The sequence below is a fragment of the Homalodisca vitripennis genome, chromosome 3 (genome assembly GCF_021130785.1).
Source record: "Homalodisca vitripennis isolate AUS2020 chromosome 3, UT_GWSS_2.1, whole genome shotgun sequence".
Taxonomy (NCBI): domain Eukaryota; kingdom Metazoa; phylum Arthropoda; class Insecta; order Hemiptera; family Cicadellidae; genus Homalodisca; species Homalodisca vitripennis.
In genome coordinates, this window is record NC_060209.1 from 189,033,823 (window position 1) to 189,056,630 (window position 22,808).

Genomic DNA, 22,808 nt, shown 5'->3' on the forward strand with positions numbered 1-22,808 from the left:
ATGTTTATAATATGCAAGGTATATGTGTTTCTTGCCATCTAATCCGGAGTCCTCAAGAAATTGTACGGTATACTATTGACAGTAAAAAGTGTAATAAACTGTATGTAGTATTTAGACCAACACAAAAATATTGTTTTTGTCTTGTTGGTTTTTTTATTCGCAAAGGTTTATTTGGGTCTGTGATGTTGCAAGTTTGTGTGTGATCTTAGGCGGCCTTACGCTTTCACCATCACACATATGTTCAGTTTAGCAGACGACCTGTGGTGAAGTAGTGTCAGGGTAATAGGTAAACAAGTAAATTATTTGCAACACATTCATATATCTGTTTACTAGCATCTTGTGTTCAAACATTCTAGTTATTGCGTTCATTATTTACTGATGACCTACATAACATTAAAATTATATTCATTTCTAAATTTCATATTAACTGTGAAACTTCTATTAGTTCTGACATAAATTTCAAAATTAAAATTTACTAAAATAGCCATGTTTCAATTAAAACTATTTTTTTACACATTTTTTGTTACATTTTTGTTTAAACCAATCATATCCGATAACAATAACACATTACTAATCATAGTATCTTTCGATGGTTTCCGATATGATTACATAGAAAGAAATTTGACTGACAATATTGTTAATTTAAAATCTAACAGTTCTTTTGCTCCATATATGAATAGTGTATTTCCTACAAAAACATTTCCAAATCACTTTTCAATCGCCACTGGTCTTTATACTGAAGTGCATGGTGTGTTAGACAATAAAGTTTACGATAGCTCGAACAACAAATCCTTAGGGTATGGATATGAACTTTTCCATTACAATGATGACATCGTTCCTTTGTGGGTGAGTAACTTTTATTTCATTACAATCCATTTTTTGATAATGTTTACTTTAGCTACGTTAATTAAAATCACTTTTAAAAATTTGTTAAGCTAGTATGCTTTTAATTCTAGTAAAATTTTTTAGGTGGTCGCAAACCATATGTTGCACAAAAATTATTAATGTGTTTTAATTTTAGACCATATCTCAATTAGTCTATGGGTCTAGGGACTGGGGTTTCTGGGTAGGGAACAATAAGAAACTAAGGAGTATTAGGTGTAAGAAGGTAGGATAACAGAGTTTTAAACATTCACTTAGGAATTTGAGCTGGAAGTATAGGTTTATCAGTACTTTGGGATTATACCGACTACACCAGTATGAAGAACACAAAAATATAAATTTATAGAAACAAATATGATAGAACGAAAAAAAAAAACAACTCTTTAATTACAAAATTACAAACTTACAAGCATTTCCAGGTATTGTGATCGGTATTGTTGTCGCTGTTATCTTATCTTTCTCGAGAATCCCGATTACTGCAGACCGCGCGGCATCACATGATCATTTAAGTTTTTTGCACGGTACATAATTGCCTTTCCATTACAATTCAATTTATATTTCTGATCAGCTCCTTTAGAATTTGATATTTTACTGATAGGTACTATCTCGAGGGATGTTTTTCTTTCATTGACATCAGCGCGGCGCAGCACCAAAGGTGCTGCCGAAGTCCGCGCTGATGGCCGGAGGCACTCGCATTTTGCGTGGCAGAGTGTGATCAAGAATAAAAACAAGTTTTTATTGTTTTTGTTTTTTCAAGAAAGAGTTTAGTTTTTGTTTGGTAATGTTTGTTTTTGTTGAATTTTTGTGTTTGGAGAAATGTAGGGGTAAAACACGGAAGTACAACAAAGCGACGCACCAGCTGAACGGGCGGCGAGACTCTGCAATCACGTTATCTACTAGACCGCTCGACTTTGATCTCTGTCTGAGGATGGGGAGGGGTTTGCGATAAGACAATTCCTGTTTTATATTGAAGAAATATTGTTCTACGCTAATCTAGTAATCAGTAGAAGCAAAATGTCAAATAACGATTCATGTCTGGGTGTGGTCGGTATAATCCCAAAGTACCGGTTTACCAATTGTGTTTGAAGGTAATTTAAGAGTTTTTCAGCATATATTTTTCTGTTTTTGAGATCGGTACTGTGTCAAGGAATGCTTATCGTTTGTAGCCACCACTGATGGTTGGAGGCATTACTATCAACCCGTTCAGCTGTGGCAAGTTCCTTTTAATAGATTTGTAACATTTTTGTCCTTTTTGAAATTTCACTTTTTTCTGGGGGAGACTAATCAATGGCCAACACTTGTTATTCGATTGTGATTATCAGAACATTTTTGGTACATTATCCATCTTTGATATTATATAATAATCATACAAGTACAAATTATGTATAATTCATTAACAACAAGAATAACACATAAAATAATAACAATTAAGTAATTTAACAATAGCATTAAAAATAACAAAACCAACTTTACTAAGGTCTATATATCAGAGATACTTTACAATACCTACAGCTTTTCCACATAGCAATGAGAACTGCTTTTGTGAAATGGAGGAAAGGATTCTCCCCAGACATACAAACAGTTTCATGTAATACAGAAAATCACAGTGATGGTCTGCTTGACACTCCTCAACCTCTCTGACTGCTCAACAAGAATTTTCAATCTCATATGCATCGCTATTTCAAATAATCAAAAAATTAGTTACTTCTTGTTGCTTATTGTTTACATTGCACATTATTATAATTTATTAATATTAATGTCCAAAATCCTGTTATATTTTCAAACTTTCCATCGTCAATATCCATTGTAAAAATATTTAATGTGGAATGTTGCTTCATCTGAAAATTACATTTTTAATTAATACATTTTCTTCACTATATTTTAAGAATATACTATTTAACAACATAAAAAACAAAATAACAAAATATATATCGCTGAATAAAATGAACAATTTATCAATCAATTACTAAAGCTTTTACTTAAAGAAGCAAAAATCACTGTAACCCATGATTTAAATATGGTTTGATGTTTGAACAGTGGTAAAACTTTGTCAAAGAATTATAGCTGAATTTTCAAATGTACTGAAATAAGTACTTTTTAAATTTACTTATCTTAGCATATATAATTTACACTCCTCATCAGATAGTTTAAGTGAGTCATCATCCTACTTTTTAAATAAATGACTAAAATGATGTACTGGATTGTTATTGCAAATATATTTAAATAATAATTCTATTTATAATAGATTTATATATAAATATCCTTTGTGTCCAAGTTAGTTTATATACAAGAAGATAAAATCACTGTGTATATATAGATTGTAGTTATATGTTAGGTTACTTATCCACCTGAGGAAGAGATCATATTGCAGATCTTGAAACATAGTGTTACTGATTTATTAATACCTTATGTGTTCAAAAACTTGTCAATCAAAGTAAAACTTGACTGTAAGGTATTCATGTAGTACATAAGCAGTTACAAATAACTTTATATGACAAGTAGTAACCATATTTTCTCCATCTTAGATCCTTAATGAGAGAGGAGGAGGTGGACGCCGCAGCGGCTGCTCTATGTGGCCTGGGAGTAATTTTGAGTACCAGGGCACTCTGCCGTCACACTTCCAACTATACAACAGTTCAGTTCCTTGGGAGGATCGGGTAGACACTGTCTTTGGCTGGTTTAAGCATCCGGACACTCCCATAAACCTGGCCATGGTGTACTTTGAACAGCCGGATGACATTTGTCACAAGTTCGGCCCCAACTCGCCCGAGATCAATACAGAGATAGCGCGGGTCGACCGGATTGTGCAGTACATGATGCAGAAGGCTGAGGAGACAAATTTACTGAACAAACTCAACTTTGTATTCCTCAGTGATCATGGAGGCCAGGCCATCGAAGTGCCGGGGAACCTGATTAATTTGGATAGTTATATTAACAAGACGTGGTACATTCGAGATGGCGTCCCTCCTTCCCTCCAAATTTACCCTGTGAAAGGTATGATATATCTGTACTAAGTATAGTGGTGAAGAATAGTCCTACTTCTCAGATTGTGATAGTTTTTTAACCTTCCGTTTATTAGCTTTTTTTATCACGTATTGATTTCCACAAATTTTCTGACTCTATAAAAGGTTTTGTCACAACCTCCCTCTTTTTAAACAGCAGGTACGAAAGTTATTGGCCGATATTAAAATTTGAGTTAGAAAAACGTGATATATAGACATGTAAAAAAATTTAGAATTTACTTTCAGGAAAACTGCTGCTTTGAGATAGCAGACAGCACAAGGTTACTTTTATTTTGAATGGAAAATATGAGGTTTATTAGATGCAAAAGTTAATGAATAACACCCAATTTTCAATTTCTGTCAGTTACAAGTCAATAGAACCCTGAGGGAGGTAGGCTATAAAGTTATGCGTGTAGGTTCCGGAGCTTCATCGGGACTTGTTGACTCTAGTATGAAGTGACTGCAGTGTCGAATAGAAGTTTAAACTGTAGTAAGCGATGAAGTGCATGCAATGAATGCAAATTCCATGAACATCATTTCAGGGCAGGTCCTCGCACTTTTCACTTATCTTCATTGACAAAAGAAGAGAAAGTTGTCTTTTAGTTAAATAAGAGAAAGAGATAAATTACTATGTTTGATTTTTTTATGTGTTTATGGTTTAAACTGAGCTGTACACATAAATTACATTACATTTTCTTCATAAAAAATATAATAAATGCATTCCAGTAACAAGCGACAAGCCACACAAGGAATGATCAATTGCTTGCTATTGTGTTTTCTAATCTAATGTGTTGGGTTCAGAATAACAATAGTATTCCCGATTTAGTTTTAGACAATAGAGAATATTCTTTATTTACAATGTATGGAGAATTGTAACAGCGTCATTAAAGTAATATTAACTTTATGTTGTCTTCAGTTTACATTGTATCAAACAAATTCTCTTCTAAGTCACTTCAATACTGTTGACGGTGAACCGCATTGGTGATTGGCAGGACACATCATTGTGGACAATTTATACATTACAATGGGTTGTCTTACATGTACGCTTTATACTTATTGATTATTAGTTAGTTAATTAGAAGTAATTGAATTAAAGATACAAATTTAAATATTTTATGCATCCAATCCTAAACAATATCAATCCAAGATTTTGTGAGATAAACAATTGTCAGTTGAAGTATGTTTGTTGAAACCCCAGAGGGTTCACTTCTGGTTGGTTTCTACCTTCCAGTTGAACCCACACTGGGTACAACAAAAACCGTTGTGTTACTTAAATATAGGAAACCTAATGGATGTCCAGGAGCGGCACACCACTAACCGCAAGGGTAGATCGATAGTTCTAGTCTGCTGCGGGAGATGCCTGTTGGAGTTGGTAGGATTCATTCCCTAATATTCAAAAGTTTTTGCCAGCCTAGACATAAGGGTGTGCCACCCCCTACCTGCTTTGACGTGAGAGGCTGGTTCAAAACTGGCTTTCCCTTCTTCCGAAGGGAAATCGCTTGATATTTGTGCCCTAAATTTTTCCTCATGAATCACGACAGGAGGCGGCCCCTACCTTCCAACCTTACCCATCCAGAATATCCTGTCATTCCAGAAGTAGTGCAAAGGTCCTTATATGACTAGGTGCAATTTTCTAAGCTTCTTGTCCTAAGAGAACAAAAATTGTGTATTAATTTCAAATTAATAATCCCATGTCCTGAACCACTTCCAACTTGTTCAATGTCACACTTCAAATGCTAACTGGAATTTGTAGTGTGAAATCAGATAATAAGCAGCCTACAAAAATGATTTTAAAGTCAATACACTTATCATGTGCTAGAAACTCATTTTGCAAACAAAAATTCAAAAATGTAAAATGATGATCTCCAGAAATTTTAAAGTTTTCAGTTAATATTTAATTTAATTTGTAAAGGGTATAACATTTGGTACTCAATTTGTTACTTTTGCATTTATTTAACCTTCAGACCAGATATTTTCCAAACAGCCATTTTAAGGTTTAAGTTTTTTTAAGTTATTTTTAACATATTTATGATTTATTTTGTTCCATACTGTTACCAGAAAACTGAAGGCTTAAAAACAACTACAGTATATAACAGTTGTTATCAGTCCGCCGACCTCTTATCAGTAGCGCGCATCTGAACTCGTATATGCTGTGTCTGTTCAGTCTGGATTCTGTGTTTAGAAATTAACCTATTTTGTAATATACACTAATTATACTAAGTCAGTGCGAAATGTCCGGAAAGTGCAAAAAATGTAATTTGGACACTCCTGCGAGTGAAATCATTGCAAAACATGATGAGTGCTCTGCAGTATTTCATCCCAGTTGCATGCGCTTCGGTACTGGTCAGGCTATCACGAAATATAAAGTGAAATTTTGGCAATGTGATAATTGTAAGAATGACTTGGTGTCTGATAAAAGTAGCAAAGATTTGATAAATTTAGAATTCATCATGGACGCAATATCATCTCGTTAAAACTAAATTAACACCAACACCAATATGCTTGAAAACGAGGTAACGTCATACTTGCAAAAGACTTTCACAGAAGAACTTGGAAAAATGCCATTTTGTTTGTTGGTTTGAGATATAAGCTCTAGTTTAACCTCTGTTCTTCTTTTATCAAAACCTTTTAAATGAGATGTCACTTAATGGGTCTTTACGTCATAAAATTGTGAGCTGCTCTCCCAAATCCCATTTTGGGGAAATAGGCAAATTTGTAAGAGTAACGAAAAAATTTCACTTCTATTTTCTAGAAAGGTATCCCGAGTTCTATCCCTCCATCTTTATCCATAAAAAACTAACTAGAGTGTATCCATACTCTTAACTCACACTGTATAATAATTTAAAATAGTGATCCAGTATCAATTCATACTGTCCTAAATACTTATTTTCCTTTAAATGTATTATGTCATTATACCTAGTCTTTTCAACTTTATAGGTTGTTTTTACTTTGTTCTAAGGCAGTAAGTTTTCATTTCCAAAAACATGGTAATGGCATATTATTTAGTTAAAGAACGTTTAGTATACAAATATGTCAACATACATTTTATTGAGTAAATGTAAAAGTAAAATAGTTGTTTCTACTCGTATAAGTTACTAACTTAAATTTTACATTATATTGAATTGAAAAAAAAAAACTCGTCCAAATTTGTAAAGTAAATGTAATAGTAAATAATAATATTATTTTACTGTCAACTTATCTACTAATTACTGCTTCATATATTACTCTTAATAAAATAATAATAATTCATGTTAATCTTATTTATTTTTTTGTTTTTTGATATACCTACAATGAACATATTTCACTTATTTGTAAAAATATTGCTTTCTTAAAAAATTTCAAAATTTTAATAAAGTTTTAGTATTTATGTTAATGTTAATTTCTGTTCATATGGTGGTTTTGTAGTTAATGCCATGAATTATATTAAGTTTTTTATGACTGGGCAGGCAGGCTGTGTGTGGGTTTGGTTCAGCTGGCTTTATTGGAAGGCAATGATGTCTATTTAAAATTCTCTTGTCTGGAGCTAGGTTCATTTAAGGAATGTGTTAACTTTTATAATAGTAGTGGCAACAGTTTACAAATATTTCATTGTAACATATGAAGTTTTTCAAAGGATTTTGGTCAGTTATTTTTATATTTTAGCAGCATGTTTGAACAATTGGATTTAATATTTCTGTCGGAGTGTGGGTGAGGAATGGACAAGGATTCAAGTATCATTCAACTTATCGTACAAGGATTCAACTTACAGCTACTTAAAAACAATGTAATCAAAATAGTGGACTCATTATTTTAATTAACAACCACTTATCAGTAACTACCACTCAGGTACCATTAGGTGACGTTTATGGACTCAGACTGGACTTTACCTTATTAAATAAACAATATAATATTCTTGCTGTGCACAGAATGTTTGATTGCTACTTGAACTTATTTATAGACGAATTGGAACAATTTACAAAGATATAAAACGTTTTAAATCACGTATTTTTTTAGGTGACATAAATTTGAACTTGTTAAGAACTACAGAACATAAGAACGGATATTTCAAGAACAGTTAGTATCTTATCTCAATCAAAACAATATCTTAAGTGAGTGTCCAGTATGGGTTCAGAAGCAATGAAAATGTAACCTATGTCCTAGTTGATTTAAATAAAGAAATAAATGCTTCTATTTCAAGAGGTAATTGCTCTATGCTTGTTTTTCTTGATCTCAAGATAGCATTTATCTCGGTAATGACATACAAACTAATAAACAAATTAGAACTTATTTGAATTTGTGGAAGCACCCTTGCATGGTTCTCAAACTACCTCAATGATAGATTTAAATTTGTTTCTGCCTGCAGTTGGCTAGTGATCCATTACCAGTAAATTATGGAGTTGTTCAAGGAAGTACACTTGGACCCATTTTATTCTTAAATTACATCAATAACATTTCAAAAACGGAAGACTTTTTTATCTGCAAATGACACTTTAATTTGTTTATACAGTAATAACTGGTTAGAAGTGCAAAGGAAAGCTCAGATAAACAAAATCCCCTAATTGTTTGTACGGTTATCCATGAATGTACAAACTGTTTCACAGTGTGGAACTTTACATCCCAAAATTTATTTAGCGATAAAATTTAAATCGTAAACTCCAATAGTTGTGTGTGAATTTTTTAAATTAAAATGTTCCTGGATTTCTATAGTTGGATTGTAAAAACTGTAAAAATGTTTATTAGCAGACACATGTTGTAAGAGGTTAGAGAAACTCGTCTTACACTATCTAGTGTCCCAAAGAGTTTGTGATTCAAATGAGTAAGTGGTAGTTTTATTTATAGATAAATACTGGATAGAATTAAGTTTTTAATACTTTATTGCTTTTTTTAACTCTCTTACTCATTTACTAATAATATGGGGAAAGTACTGTGTTAGCACAAATTTACTATTTACGGGTTGATAAGTAGTGTAGCATCAGTACTCAAAGTGCAAACTTCACTTTGCTTAGACCATTAAACATGTACAAGAACTCGCTTACACAAACAAGTAAACAATCATTATCATTATCACTTGAGACTAACATAACCCTCCTGGCAGTCATTACTGTAACTACATTAAACTAGAAACAAAACTTAAGTACTATTATTAACTTCTTTATATGTCATCTATAAATGTTAGGCTTTTTCAAGAGAATGTCTAAATATGTACAAAAAAATGTAATAAATAAAATAAAAATCTATGTTAATTAATTTGATTTTGAATGACAAAGAGTGTTTATATTTAAATAATTTTGCATTATTATACAAGGATCTCAAATAATGTTGTATTCTAATTATATAAATGAATAAATAAATTTAAAAATCAAAATTAAATTATTAGTTTCGACTCTATGATTATCAGTATCTTAAATGTAATCCATCAGGATCCTTAGTATGTAAAACCCTCTGATGAGCTATTACTAAATGATTAATCTAAAGATTAAGTAAATTTTGAATTTAATTAATGCATTTTAAAGAGCTAACAATTTTTAATGCTCCATTGTATGGCCTGAAGTAGGATTAGATTTAATCTTAAATTTAAATGTCTTTTTCTGCTATTCTTGTTCATTCTAATGTGCAATGGATTTACTGTCTGACCAATGTAGTAGTTTGGACAGTTTTTACTAAACAATATATTACAATGTTTTTACAATATTTTAAGACAAGTTTCTCTTAACCTCCTACAATATGTGTTCATTAAGAAACTGTTTAATAATTTATGGAACCCTACTATAGAAATGCAGGAACCTTTAAATAACAAAATTTATACATAACTATTTGAGCTTGTAATTTAAATTTTATGATTCAACAAACTTTGAGATGTAAAGTTGTACACTGTGAAACAAGTTCAAAGATTTTGTAATCCCACTGCAAACATTCATGGATAACCACACGAATGATTAGGAGAATTTGTTGGGGGATGAACACAAATCACAAAATCTCCCTAACCTGTGTGATGTTAGTCTTGAAACTTTGAATTACTGTTGTTTCTGCTTCAGTAGAAACAATTTTTAAAATATTAGCATTTTAAATACAAAAATCTACTAAATTTAAAACCTTCTAAAAACTCCCCAACTAACAGTAGGTTTTAGAAAGTACCAACAATAAACAAAATGCCATTCACTTTTGCTCTTCAACTTCAGCGTTATTACTGATTTGCCATATTAAAAATAAAACATCTGAACTTGGAAAATATTGATTGGAATCTCAAAAACTTTACACAAACATTTTTTACAGTCCTTTTAAAGGTTTGCTCTATGCCATGATTCAACTCTCTAGAGTCAGTGCTCTGCTCTAATGACCTTTAACTGTTCAATTAAAAAAACTACAAAATTATATTTTTTAATTAATAGAAAGTTCTACGTTTTCGAATATATATTGTGAAACCTATACACATTTTTTATATAGACTAACTAACTAATAGTTTTGAATACTGTAGTTTTTTTAAACCTTCAGTGTTCTGGAATGAATGGTATAAAATCAATCATATATTTGTTGACAAACTTTTGAGTTTTCAGTTTCAGGAAAGCATAATATGGCAATTTGGAAAATGGAAAATATCTGGTCTTAAGGTACCCTAGTAGCAAACTGAATAAAAATTTGGTACTCTTTATAAATTAAATTGAATATCAAATTTAAAACTTTTATGATTTTTTGATTGTAAAAAGAGTTTTCAACACCTGACTAGCTAGTGTATTGGACTTTTTAAAGTTCTTTTTCTTGAAGCTGCTTTTAGTCAGGTTTTAAACTCCAACTTTCCACTAGCATTTGAAGCTTAACTCTAAACTAGTTAAAAGTGGTTTAGGAGATGGGGGATATTTCCACTTACAATCATTTATCTCACAAAATTTTGGATTGATCTGGTTTACAATTATATGAATAAAATATTAAAATCTGTATTTTTAATATCCTCATGCTTAATTCAATCACTTCAAATTAACTAATAATGAATTAGTATATATGTAAGACAATCCTTAGTAATGTATAAATTTTCCACCATGAGGTGTTCTGCCAATCACCAATGTGGTTCATCGTCTAGATTGGAGCGACGATGATAGACGATGATATTTATTTTCCAAAAATTCATAAAACCTTGAATTTTTGGAAAATAAAACTATTTAAATATGAGGACATTTTTGTCAGAAAAATTTCCCAATTTTTAATATGATTGTAAATTAAATAGTTATTGTAAATTCATAAACTGTCACAAAGTAAATATTTAAAATCCATTACTTGGTATTAAAAAAATTGGCATAAAAATAAATTTGGAACTCTAATATTTATTTTAAATCTAAATTAAGATAAAATAATTAATCTATAATATGATCTGTGAAATAGCTGGTATGTTCGTGCTTTTCAGTTATTATAATATAAGTTGTTTGTTATACAAATTTTCATGTCCGTTAGATGTCTACTTTTGGAAAAGAGAAATGTAGAAAGTGATTAACTTCCTGTTCACTGATATGTGAGGACTGGTTTATAGTATAGTTGATTCTGTAGATTCATGGTTTGTAAATATTTTTATAAGTTTTATTCATCATTACGACGTTTTTAACATAAACAGAAAATTAAGGAAATTTTATCTTGTAGAAGGCATGTCGAATTTATTGTTATATAATCAACAGAAACATATATATCTTTGGTAGAAATTAAATAAGAGGTAATGAAAACGGATAAGATAGAGAATCTGTATTTAAATTGTCAAAGCTAAAATATATTACCAATAATTTTCTCAATTCAAATGATGAAGATAAAACAATTTGGAATTTTATCTTGATGTTTAATTAAATAAGTTATAAAATTATAAAAAAAAAACAAACTGGTAATCTCGTATTTTTATTATCTATCGAAAATTGCAAAACTTTCAATGCTACTACAGCAGTGCTCATGTGAACCGTTCACCACGAGGCCAAAGTTGTTTATATTAATCAATAGTCCACTATTTAATGCAAGTTTTTCACAAAGATGTGACAGACCTTGAAGTACAGTCAGTGATATCTACTTTAAACAACAAACAGCTGCTTAATATGACTGCCTCAATATGAAATATATCTCTCATACTCATCAAGACTCTCACAAGGGAATAAAGAGTTAGAAAGTGTCAATTTAATTTTATTGTCATCTTAGCTGTATGACAACATATCTACTTTGACACACAGGATGATGATGTAACATTGCCAACTAGTAATCATATTAAGTAATCACAGGTGACACGCTACACTGTTGTCTAGAACAACATCTGCAAGTGTGTCATTTAGACTGGCAGTGTTGACCGGAAGCTGCTGACATTGCAACCATTACCCACATTGATTCCTGCAGCTGACTATTCTTCTGATTAACTACCTGACCTTCAATTATCTGTTTTAAGCTGATAAAGCCGTCCTGACCAATTAAGCACTAATAACACCTTTTATGTTTCTGCAACATGAATAACAAAAACAACCTGAAACAACCAGATCCCCATTAGTAGTTATGGAATTGGAGTTAAATATTCGGCCATCTGCTGTATAGCTGTCTGCAGGCTATGGTACCATGGGGTATGTGTTGAAATCACTGGTAAACAACTTAAGAAAATTACCCCTGAAGAAATCAACTCCTTGGCCGGCAGTGGCTGTAAATCCGAACATTAAAGAACACCTAGGATCTAATAATTACAACTATTCTCTTCCAAACTTTAACCTGGTTGATACAGATGACACCCTTGCAGATCTTAAGAAGGAAATAAAAGAATTGAATAGAGAAGAAACAGATCTAGAAACCTCTCTTACACTAGCAGCAGAAGTTGGAAATATTCTGCTGACTAAAAATAATAATTTAAAGCTTGGTTACAAAATAAAACGTTCCAAAATACAAAGATTGACTAAAACATTCTTAAAATGAAAAACTGCAATGAACACATCTACCCAGACCACATTGCTAGACCCGAACAAGAAAATGAGACACTCTGAAACAGAATCTGTGAAATTTTAAAACTACTTGATGAGTCCGAGCATCAACAAAAGGAAAGGAAAGACAACTAAGGAGACAGCTTAACAAAACATTCCATGAACATGACAAAGAGAGGGAGAAAATTATTCTGAAATATGAAAAAACAATAAAGGAACAAAAAAAGTAATAGAGCACCTCAAGTCAAACAAAAGGAAATTAAACACCACTTGAAAAATATTACCAAAACTACGTAAGATATCGGAATCCAATCTTGCAATATAGAACAAATGGCTAAAAGCAACCTCCTAGCAAAGATAGAGCAAATTAAAACAAGATTAAGCTTAGCTGAGAACTCTGTCGGAGCCTATCAGAAACCATTGGTCAATCATCCACCAGATAATAGCAATATAAATCCAAATAATAATATAAATCCTTGAATCAGTCAAACCAGCAGCGACAAAATGAGCATCTCTTCCCTTATGATAACAACCAGACAACTCAAGGCACTAATAAACCTCTGGAGTCAGCCAAACAAGTGGTAAAAAACTTAATTTTACACCCATTTTGACCAACTTCTAGATAACCTAAGACACTAATACAATGTCTGGAGTCATCCAAAACAGCAGTAAAAAAAATGAAAGAAAAGAAGAAAAACTGAACTTTAGCCCTCCATTGACCAATATCTAATCAATCAATCAAATTCTTTGTTTACATGAACATTGAGTGTTCTAGCAATGCAAGAACAAAGGGAACTATATGGAAATCAAAGGAAAGAAAAATACTTATGAGCTTACTGCAGTATATAAAGAATACAACATAAGCCACATAAATAAAAAAACCTCTCAAGTTAGCAGATTTCTGTAGAAAACAAATAATAAAATGCCATCATAAATTTACAAACAGGAGACTTCGTTACCGAAACGGCTACAACTAAATTGTACAAATTTGGATTTGATGGTGCATACTTTATACATTTGATGAGAGATGAGTAAAACAAATACAAAATGGCGTCAGACAATATGTACATAATTGACAACATACTAATGTCTGATGACATACATTTTAAATAACCTGAGGCTGTATAACAACGTTAAACACATGAACATATCTACTCTCCCTGACATCAAGCTAAACCTTGTCCAAGGAGTGCCAGGATGTGATAAATCAACCTTTATACTACCAAGTACCAAACTCATTATAGACTAAACACTCAATCTGCATTATGAGAGGTCTTGTTTGCAGCCTTCCTTGTAAGGGTTCAAGTAATGCTGATCGGTGACACTACCCAAATCCCTTACACAAATAGAACAAATCATGGAGTAAATACTACAGAATCTCAGAAATAGCAACAAACACCAAATTGTTCAACATATCATATAATTGCACACAAACTACAGTATTTCTTCTCTACCTGTATAGCTAGCTATTAGTCATGGAATAAGGAATGGAAAGCACTGAAGAATTTTCATGAAATCCTGGAAAAAGATAAATACACCTTCCTGGTCAGGGATCAACATACTTCAACAACCTACCAGACCATCTCAAATAGGATCAAACCAAAACACTCAAGAGTAAGCTAAATATATGGCTACAAGACAATCCTTACTACACCGAAAAAGAATTTTTGTCAATTAAGCATGTTTAATTTATGTATCTTACGACTCATAAATCTACGTATTAACCTTAAAGCACTGACTCGATGTACTGTTCTCGAAGAATATGTAATTAAAGTATACTTTCTATCGTCAAATATTTTTCAATTCTTTATGGTGTTTATGATTTTAATTTATAAAAAAATCAGCATGTGTCATATTCTTGTTCACATTGTAAGCAAAGAAGGAAAATTCCATCAAAACTGAAGATTGCAAAAGTAAAATAATTATTTAAAAGGTGATCCACAATTAGTGGAATAATACCTCTCTATTGCGTTGTCATTGTTGTTTCCAGAGATTTTGAAAAGTATTTTTTGATTAGTCTTTTTTACCAAAATACATCAAACATCCAGTTCATGAACTGGCTGATGAAGCTAAATAAAGACCTTCTGAAACAGGTAATTTCCTTACGACTCACTACTAAAGACCTAGGTGTAGACTATGTTGGATAGGTATAAACTAAGCAGTTGGAGGAGTCTGCTAAAAAAATTATTTTGGATTGTGAGAGGCTTGAAGTTAGGAGAAGAACCCTATTTGGAACCTAAAAGCCATATGATGAATTCAACACCAGCATTGGGAAGAAGCTCTTGGGTCCATTGAAGGTACAGAGGTAGGCAGGCTCTACTTGTGGAATTTAAGCTTAGGTTGACAGGTTCGGAATTGAGCATCTTTTATAGGCCCTCTTTAATCTAATCTATCAAAATGCATTCACTAATCAGAATCAATTCGATTTTTAAGAAGCCAGATCACATTTACAGGAAAAATTTAAACAAAATAGATCCATTTGTTAATGTGTGTAGGTTCAGTTATATACATTTAGCGTACAAATACAGATCTTACAATTTTTTAAACCACTCTCAGTATATTGGGAACCTCAAAAACGTCTTCACAGTATAATATGTATAAGTAGGAAGGAGAGTACAAAACAGTGGTCAGTATTACAAAACCTACACGCATGTGGTACAGAAGGTCGAGCTACAAGGTTCTATCACTAGATGACGCTAACAAGTGCTAATAATTAACAAAAACGGTACTGATTGTACTGATTTGACCTGGGGTGCATTAAGCGTACTGAGTGTTATTGTATTGCGTATATTCAGAGTCCATTATACACTTACCTTAAACCGGTTCTCTTTTACATTTCAGTAAGGATTGAATAAATAATGTTGTATGTTAAATTATTGTAATTTTTTAAATATAAAGATCTATTCAATTTGTCACATTCAGTAAAGTCAGTAACTGGTAAAATATGTTTGTTAAGACAAAATATTCCATTATCAGTGATGTACCCAGTGGGGGGATGTTGGGGATGTAGCTCCCATCCCCTGTAAATTATTTTTATCAATAATATTATTTGTATAATAATTTATTAATAAAAATATCAGTGCAAATTGGTCTATCTTTACCTCTTCAAAAGTGAATGTATCATATTGTTAAGCATGGTAGATTACGCTTTGCTTTTCAATTATATATGGACCAGCGTTATTCGATTCAATTTATATTAGTGGATATGTATAATAGGTATTAGTTGACATGTTGATTTTAATCCTTTGGACATCAAGTGCCTTGTAGCATTTTGTTGGTAAAAGATCCAGTTCTAAAACACCGCAATTCGTAAGGTTTTGTTAAAAATGTTATAACTAATTCTATATTAAATTCTATATTCTACATTTAACGTTCATATTTTTTCAGCATGAAATTCTTTGTAAAATACTGTTGTTTAGAAAAATATTCAAAGGAAATATTATACAAATATGTGTAAACACAAAAAGGTTTTTAGGTTTCTTAATATTTTGCAATTCATGTTGAGACAATCATCTATGAGAAATATTGTGTCTGAAGTTCAATATTATTTCAAAATAAATATACTGATTGATATTATTACAAAGTCTCAGTGTGACAATTAAAATTTGTAGTGACAAGACATTCATTGACACACAGACAGAATACTAAAAACAAAAAAATAACACTATAATTAAAATGAGTTTACAATAACCAGGGGTACAATTCCCTAGAATATCCAACAAGAGTTCTGAAACATTCTGTATGTACATATATCCTGATTTCCATGACTTTCCCCAAATAATATTGGTTTATATTCAATATCTCATTACAGAACTAGCCCTGACCTAACATAATATAGGTTAAAACTTGAATGTTGTAAGTGAATTGTAATATTTTATCTTTTCTTAGTGCAACCATTGAATTACATTTTCAATTCACAAATCTTCTAACATTTTTGGAAGAAAACAAAAGTGTGTGAAAATATTGTAATACGATAACATTAGTTTTGTTTCTTTTACACAAAACAAGCTGCTAGAACAACTGTTTATGATAAATTTGTGATAAGTGTTATCAGTAGTGGTTTATTGTATAATTTTACTGACCAAAAAATTAATGTTATTTGCAAAGGTTTTAGAGTTATTGAGTATTAGAATTTTGTGAGAGTAATTTAATTTGCTTTCATTAATGGATTCTTAATCAGCAAACCCATTTAGGAAATTTATTCTATATTATTAGTGTCTCTCTTGACTTATTTACTACAAATATTTCTGAGTTAAGCATGATTTGGACAGAGAAGAAATTGCCAGTTGTGTTAAATAAGTTTAAAAAGACGCCCATAAATTGAATAGTTTTATTTTTGTAACCACTAATTTTTTTATATTGCTGTAGTAAAAAATATATGGACGAATATAGGGAAAATATATATATGGAATATATGGACCTTGCAGTTGAAAATGGAGATGTGGATTCATAAGAGTACCTAATACACATTCCATTAACTGGATATCCTGGGGATGTATGGATTTAACAAAAAATTGTTTTTAGGTTCATTTGAGTGTAAATTTAGTTTTGAAAAATTCATAATTAATTCAATTAGAGTGATCCTAAAATATGTAATATGTTAAATAGGCTAAGTATTTCTTGATTGGAGCTAACATTTTAAGTAAGCATTTATGATATGTTTCTGTTCAATTATTTTTTAAATACAGTAAACATCATTAGTTGTTATTTAAGTTGTAATTTTTTAGAAGTTTTTAATAAAAATTATACCCAGTTGACAGTTTATTGATTTGAGAATAGCAAAATTACATTTATTTGCAAATATCTTTTGTTGAGAAAATAAACTATCAAAAATAAAGAAATAAATTAGTGTTAAAAAAGGTATCAAATATAGAGAAATAATGTCAGAGATTGAAAATTACTAATTAAGATAAATATGACAAATAATTATTATACATTTAATAAATATTTTCTTAAATATAGAATGTAATATCAATATTTAAAATTATATTCTTTAAAGATTTTTTCATAATATAAAATTACTGAAAATTCATATCTCATATTCAGATATTTTAATATGAGATATAAAGTTCTTTCTTTAAGTTACTAACGTTGAATATTAACTAAATTGATAATGACTATGTAAAAGTGAGCACAATGATTCAATTCATCTAGGCATTTTAATACCTGTATTTTTACATTGTTAAAAGTAAATTTGTTAATATTAGGAGATAAATCAATGGATTTTGATTCAAATAAGAAAACTATTTAGTGACGTATTACCTTCACTGCTTGTCTGTACGTCACATGTGATGTTGACTGCTTGTTGCTGGCAGGTTGCACTGATGTTCATGCCTTATTTGACATGTTAATTGGTCATTGTGATGTTTCTAGGATATTTAAATCAAACATGATACCAAAGAATTAAGTTGGTATTTCAGACTTAAGATCTAGGTAGTCTCTTGTTCATATTTTTCCATTTTACAGCTCTTCACCGTACATTAATTGTTACGCTATTTAGTTTGCTTATTACTTTCAATAAAAATCAGTTAATCAAATAAAAATATTTACCTCTTTAATTGTTATTACAGGAAAGGAAATAGATGTCCTGAAAACGCTCCGAGCAGCAAGGAACGAGAAAGGTGCAAATTTCACTGCGTACACCCAGGAGCAGATGTTAGACCGGTGGCATTATCGTCACTGCAAACGTACTCCTCCCATCCTTCTGTTAGCAGACTTAGGCTACCTTTTCCTGCCAGCGGAAAACGAGAAGCAATATAAAAGTCAGTGTTATGATAATCTTACCTTCTTGTTTTACATGGTGTAATATTCCTTGAGAGTCTAAAAAATTATTTTAAAATGTTTAGGTTTGTTTCCGTTATATATGATAGCTGTTATATATTTGTGAAATTTTTTAAGTTACAATAAAGAAATACTACATTTTTACCAAATGTGTGATCCGTGGTGGATAACTAACACAATATGTAGCCTACAATTTACCAACATCATTAACCCTGGAGGTTTCATAATAATTTATCGTGTTTTTGCGGAAAACAGTTTCAAATCGTTGTTATGCGATAAATTTATGGTAGCGTAATTTTGTTGATGAATTAGCGTATTTATATACCAATTTCTAGAGAGTTAAATTTTCTAGACAAAAATTATTTTCCTGCTGTTTACGTTTTATATTTGAGTACGTGTATATGACTTATACGTACAGTAATTGATGAAAAATTGTCTAAATTCACATACAATTTTCAGGATCTGTTCATAATTATAAGTACGTTTAATATATTGTAGTATCAATATAAAAAATAAATAATACAATTTTTTAAATTTTATTGATTATGTCAGAAGTAAGTTTTTCTTAAATACAAGTTTATGGCTAAAAAACCAAACAATTTTCAAGGAATCACCATGATTTTTGTTTAATTACAAATTTTTTACCAAAACCCTGCAGGTAATTCTGAGCTGAACAGTAATAGGAAAAGATTTGAAAAATTAGCGAAAAGCCAAAGTAGACAGTCCGTACTCTAGTTTTGTCTGATTAGAGTGCAGTAAAAGAAAAATAAATGTTTACAAATTTAGATCAATCAATCAATCTCTTTATTTGTTATATCGTAGAGAAATACAAAGGCGTCAATACTGTTTTCCAAAAAGTACAGAATAACAAGAAGTTTGTTAACAATTGCTTGTCAGAGGTTAAAATATACTTAAGTCAATGAAAAATATTTCATAAAATACAATTGTTCAATTGTCATTGAAAAACTCGGCTATGCTGTAGAAAGGCCGTTCCGCCAACCATTTGCTGAGCTCTCTCTTCAGGTTCTGTCCTCTTATTCTTCTCAGTTTGATCTGGAAGATGGTTGTGGAGTCTGCAGCCAATGTAGAGTGGTTGTCTCTCGGATAGAGTGAGCCGATGTTGTGGGGTTGCAAAGATGAAGCATTCCTGGTGGGGTAGCTGTGGACGTTGCTGTTACGAGGTGGATCTTGATTTTCGGCATACATGAATCACTTCTCGTATGTAGAGGTTAACCACTGTCATGATTCCCAGCTCTTTAAAAGATGTACGGCAAGACTGTAGTGGCTGCAGATCTGTAAGTATCCTCACAGCTCGTTTCTGCAGGATCAACACTCGTTCCATGGTGCAGATTGAGGTTCCACCCCAAATAATTAGACCATATCTAATATGTGACTCAATTAGTCCAAAATATGCTGTTTTGGCAGTTTTGATATCAGCTATTTGTTTAAGTCTTTGCACAGCGTATAGGCCAGAGGAAACTATTTTGCACAAGTTGTCGATGTGGGGGGTCCAAGTGAGAGCTTTGCATCAATCGTCATTCCTAGCAGTTTTACTTTCTCTTCTTGTACTACATTGTCTATACCTAGTGTGACACTTCTCCTTCCAAAAATTATCTGCTTGGTTTTTGTAGTGTTTGCAACCAAGTCGTTTTCCCTGCAATATTGATAGGCCTTATTCAAACTTTGGGAAGAGTTTTCCTTTAAACTAGCAGCTGATTCACCGCTAACTACAAGAGTAATATCATCAGCATACATTAAACAGGTGCTCAGATTACCAAGATGTTGTGGCATGTCATTGATGAATAAAATAAAAAGGACTGGTCCCAAAACAGAGCCCTGAGGTACTCCTCTTGTTATTTCTTTGGGACTGGATTTTACAAATTGTACCATGTTGTTGGATGTAGACTTTATTTCAACTACTTGAGAGCGTCCACTCAAGTATGATGTAGTGTGTGTGAGCAGTTGGTTATTGATATTTTATCAAAATGGTGAAAAATTGTAATGCTTGCATTACTTTCATACAATTAAACTGACAGACCCAGAGTCAACATGTGCAATTTTTTGTACTTAAAATGTGTTTGCATAATAATTTTATATGTTGTGTATAAACAAATGTTAACAGTAGCATGTAGAAATAACTTTCAACCTATTCAGTGAAGACTAGATTATTAGTGAACTAATCTTATCTAAGATAACTAATTGCTAAGTCATGCAATAATAATGCAGCATTGCAATTGTGAATATTGTAATGAAGATATGTTCTTACTAAGTTTAAACTGTGTGTATGCATTGGCAAACAGAAATAAAACCTTTTTATATTCATCAACAACAGTAAAATTAAACAGATAATTTAAAAGAGTAGATTTGTTTTAAAAATATATTTTGTAGATAAAAATTTAAAAGACCCATTTCATATAAATTTTTGTTTTGTGGGGTGCCTAAAATGTTGTTAGTTCTTTTTTACTTCTACTGTTCCGTAAAAATAGGACCCCATAAAAATTTGGACTCTCAAAAGCCATGTTATATTTTATAACAGTATTGTGTATTGATGACCACCTATCAATGAGACTGTTTATAAAAGAACAGAGAAGAATGACTCAGTAGGCTGGAGAGGTTACTGACAGATGTACAAATAAACAAATCACAAATCAGTTACGTAGTTAACTAATTTATTTGTGATTTATTTATTTCTACTGGTCTAACCCAAGAATTAGCAACTAAATTACCTCTATTAGCAGGCCACTTTTCTAGGTTTTGCATGGTTATTTTTATAAAAGAAATATAAGAAATACTAAAAGTTAGTTGATTATGTATTGTCATATATAATTTGTTCATAAAATTATGTATTTTTTACTAGGCATACTTGTATAAAATTCTTTGTTCTTTTTAAATTTTTTAGGAAGTGGGACCAAACCTACAGAAGTGGCATATTTGTAATAAATCAAAATTACAAAATATAAAAATTATATCTACATTTCTCTAGTTTCAGAAAATATATAATTTATGGGCTTATTAATAAATTTTTATTTTTGTATTCATAAAACTTGCAACAGAGCATTTTTTATGAAAATTGACATTACCATGGTGGTAACGTACTGTATTCGTAACAATAATAGTTATTCGTTACTTGTTACAGTATTATATCACATGAAGAGTTAGCAATAACATATAATTTATTCATAAAAAGTTCAAGTACAAAATTATATAGCATAACTCATCATATTTATGAATCCGGAGAGCATAAATTTTCTTACATATCAAACTTTATATCTTCAAAACTGCAGCTACGGTCACCAGTTGTCCAGAGTGATAGACCGTCACTGCAGCAATCGTAACCAGTGCCTGGATTCATTCCTACAGCCATTGACTTAAATACATAAGTTGTCATAGCACTCAATAGTAGTAATAACCTAGAAGTATAGTGAAGTTGAGACATATACCTTCTTCAAGTATTGAGCTATGCTAGGCTACGGAATGACTCTGTTGCTACGGTTTAATCTTGCCCAACCAGTTATACCAATATCACAACCAACTTTGGCTTTAATTATCATATTGCGCTCAATTTTTCAATTTACCAATTAATTATTTAATATGAAACATTAACCCTCCATCAGGCACTTAAAATTAGAAACACCATCAGGCGCTCACGGAGGTTTCCTCCAGGTCAGCGAATAATGGATATCATAGTCGTTTAAACTGTTTTTATTTGTTTAAATATTCATACTGATTTAATTACAATGTAATATATTCATTTTTAGAAATTATATAAAAATTACTCTCTTATATAATGAATTTTCCAAATAAGAAATTCAAAATCTTCAAAAATGTTATTGTATAATAACAACATGATTTATTTTAAGGAATAATGCAATTAATTGTAAAAATGTTTAACCTACTGTAATAATATATGGAAATTAACTTAGTTTTTAGTTTCTTACAAAAACAACTTACTTCAATTCTTGAGATATTATACAATTGTAATGTCAATTATTACTCTGAAATAAAAATGTATTCTTTACTAAAATTTTTTTAAACACTACACAAAGTTTCAAAACATTTTCCTTTTGGTTCTTTTAACGACAATGTTTACTCCATAAACAGTACTGAAATGTTCCCTAGCACCCCTAGCACACGGGTACTGTACTGACAAGTCTCTCGTCTTCATTCTCCATTTCAAAAAATTCAAATAAAATATATTGTAAAACTTAAAAAGATACCATCACAGGTCACACATTTAGGCGCA

The 22,808-nt window shown here is 31.1% G+C and overlaps 1 protein-coding gene across 2 annotated transcripts in view; it reads left to right on the forward strand.

Moving 5' to 3' along the window:
• The first annotated feature begins 201 nt into the window (after positions 1–201).
• Positions 202–22,808, forward strand: part of LOC124357881 (ectonucleotide pyrophosphatase/phosphodiesterase family member 5-like) — a 58,545-nt gene continuing 35,938 nt past the window's right edge. The window contains exons 1-3 of one of the 2 annotated variants that reach the window (XM_046809967.1): positions 202–846; positions 3,408–3,876; positions 18,355–18,546. In XM_046809967.1, the coding sequence (XP_046665923.1) occupies positions 487–846; positions 3,408–3,876; positions 18,355–18,546 (1,021 nt within the window). In that variant the 5' untranslated portion in view covers positions 202–486. The remainder of the gene's footprint in view (positions 847–3,407; positions 3,877–18,354; positions 18,547–22,808) is intronic. The other variant, XM_046809968.1, reaches the window with a different exon arrangement.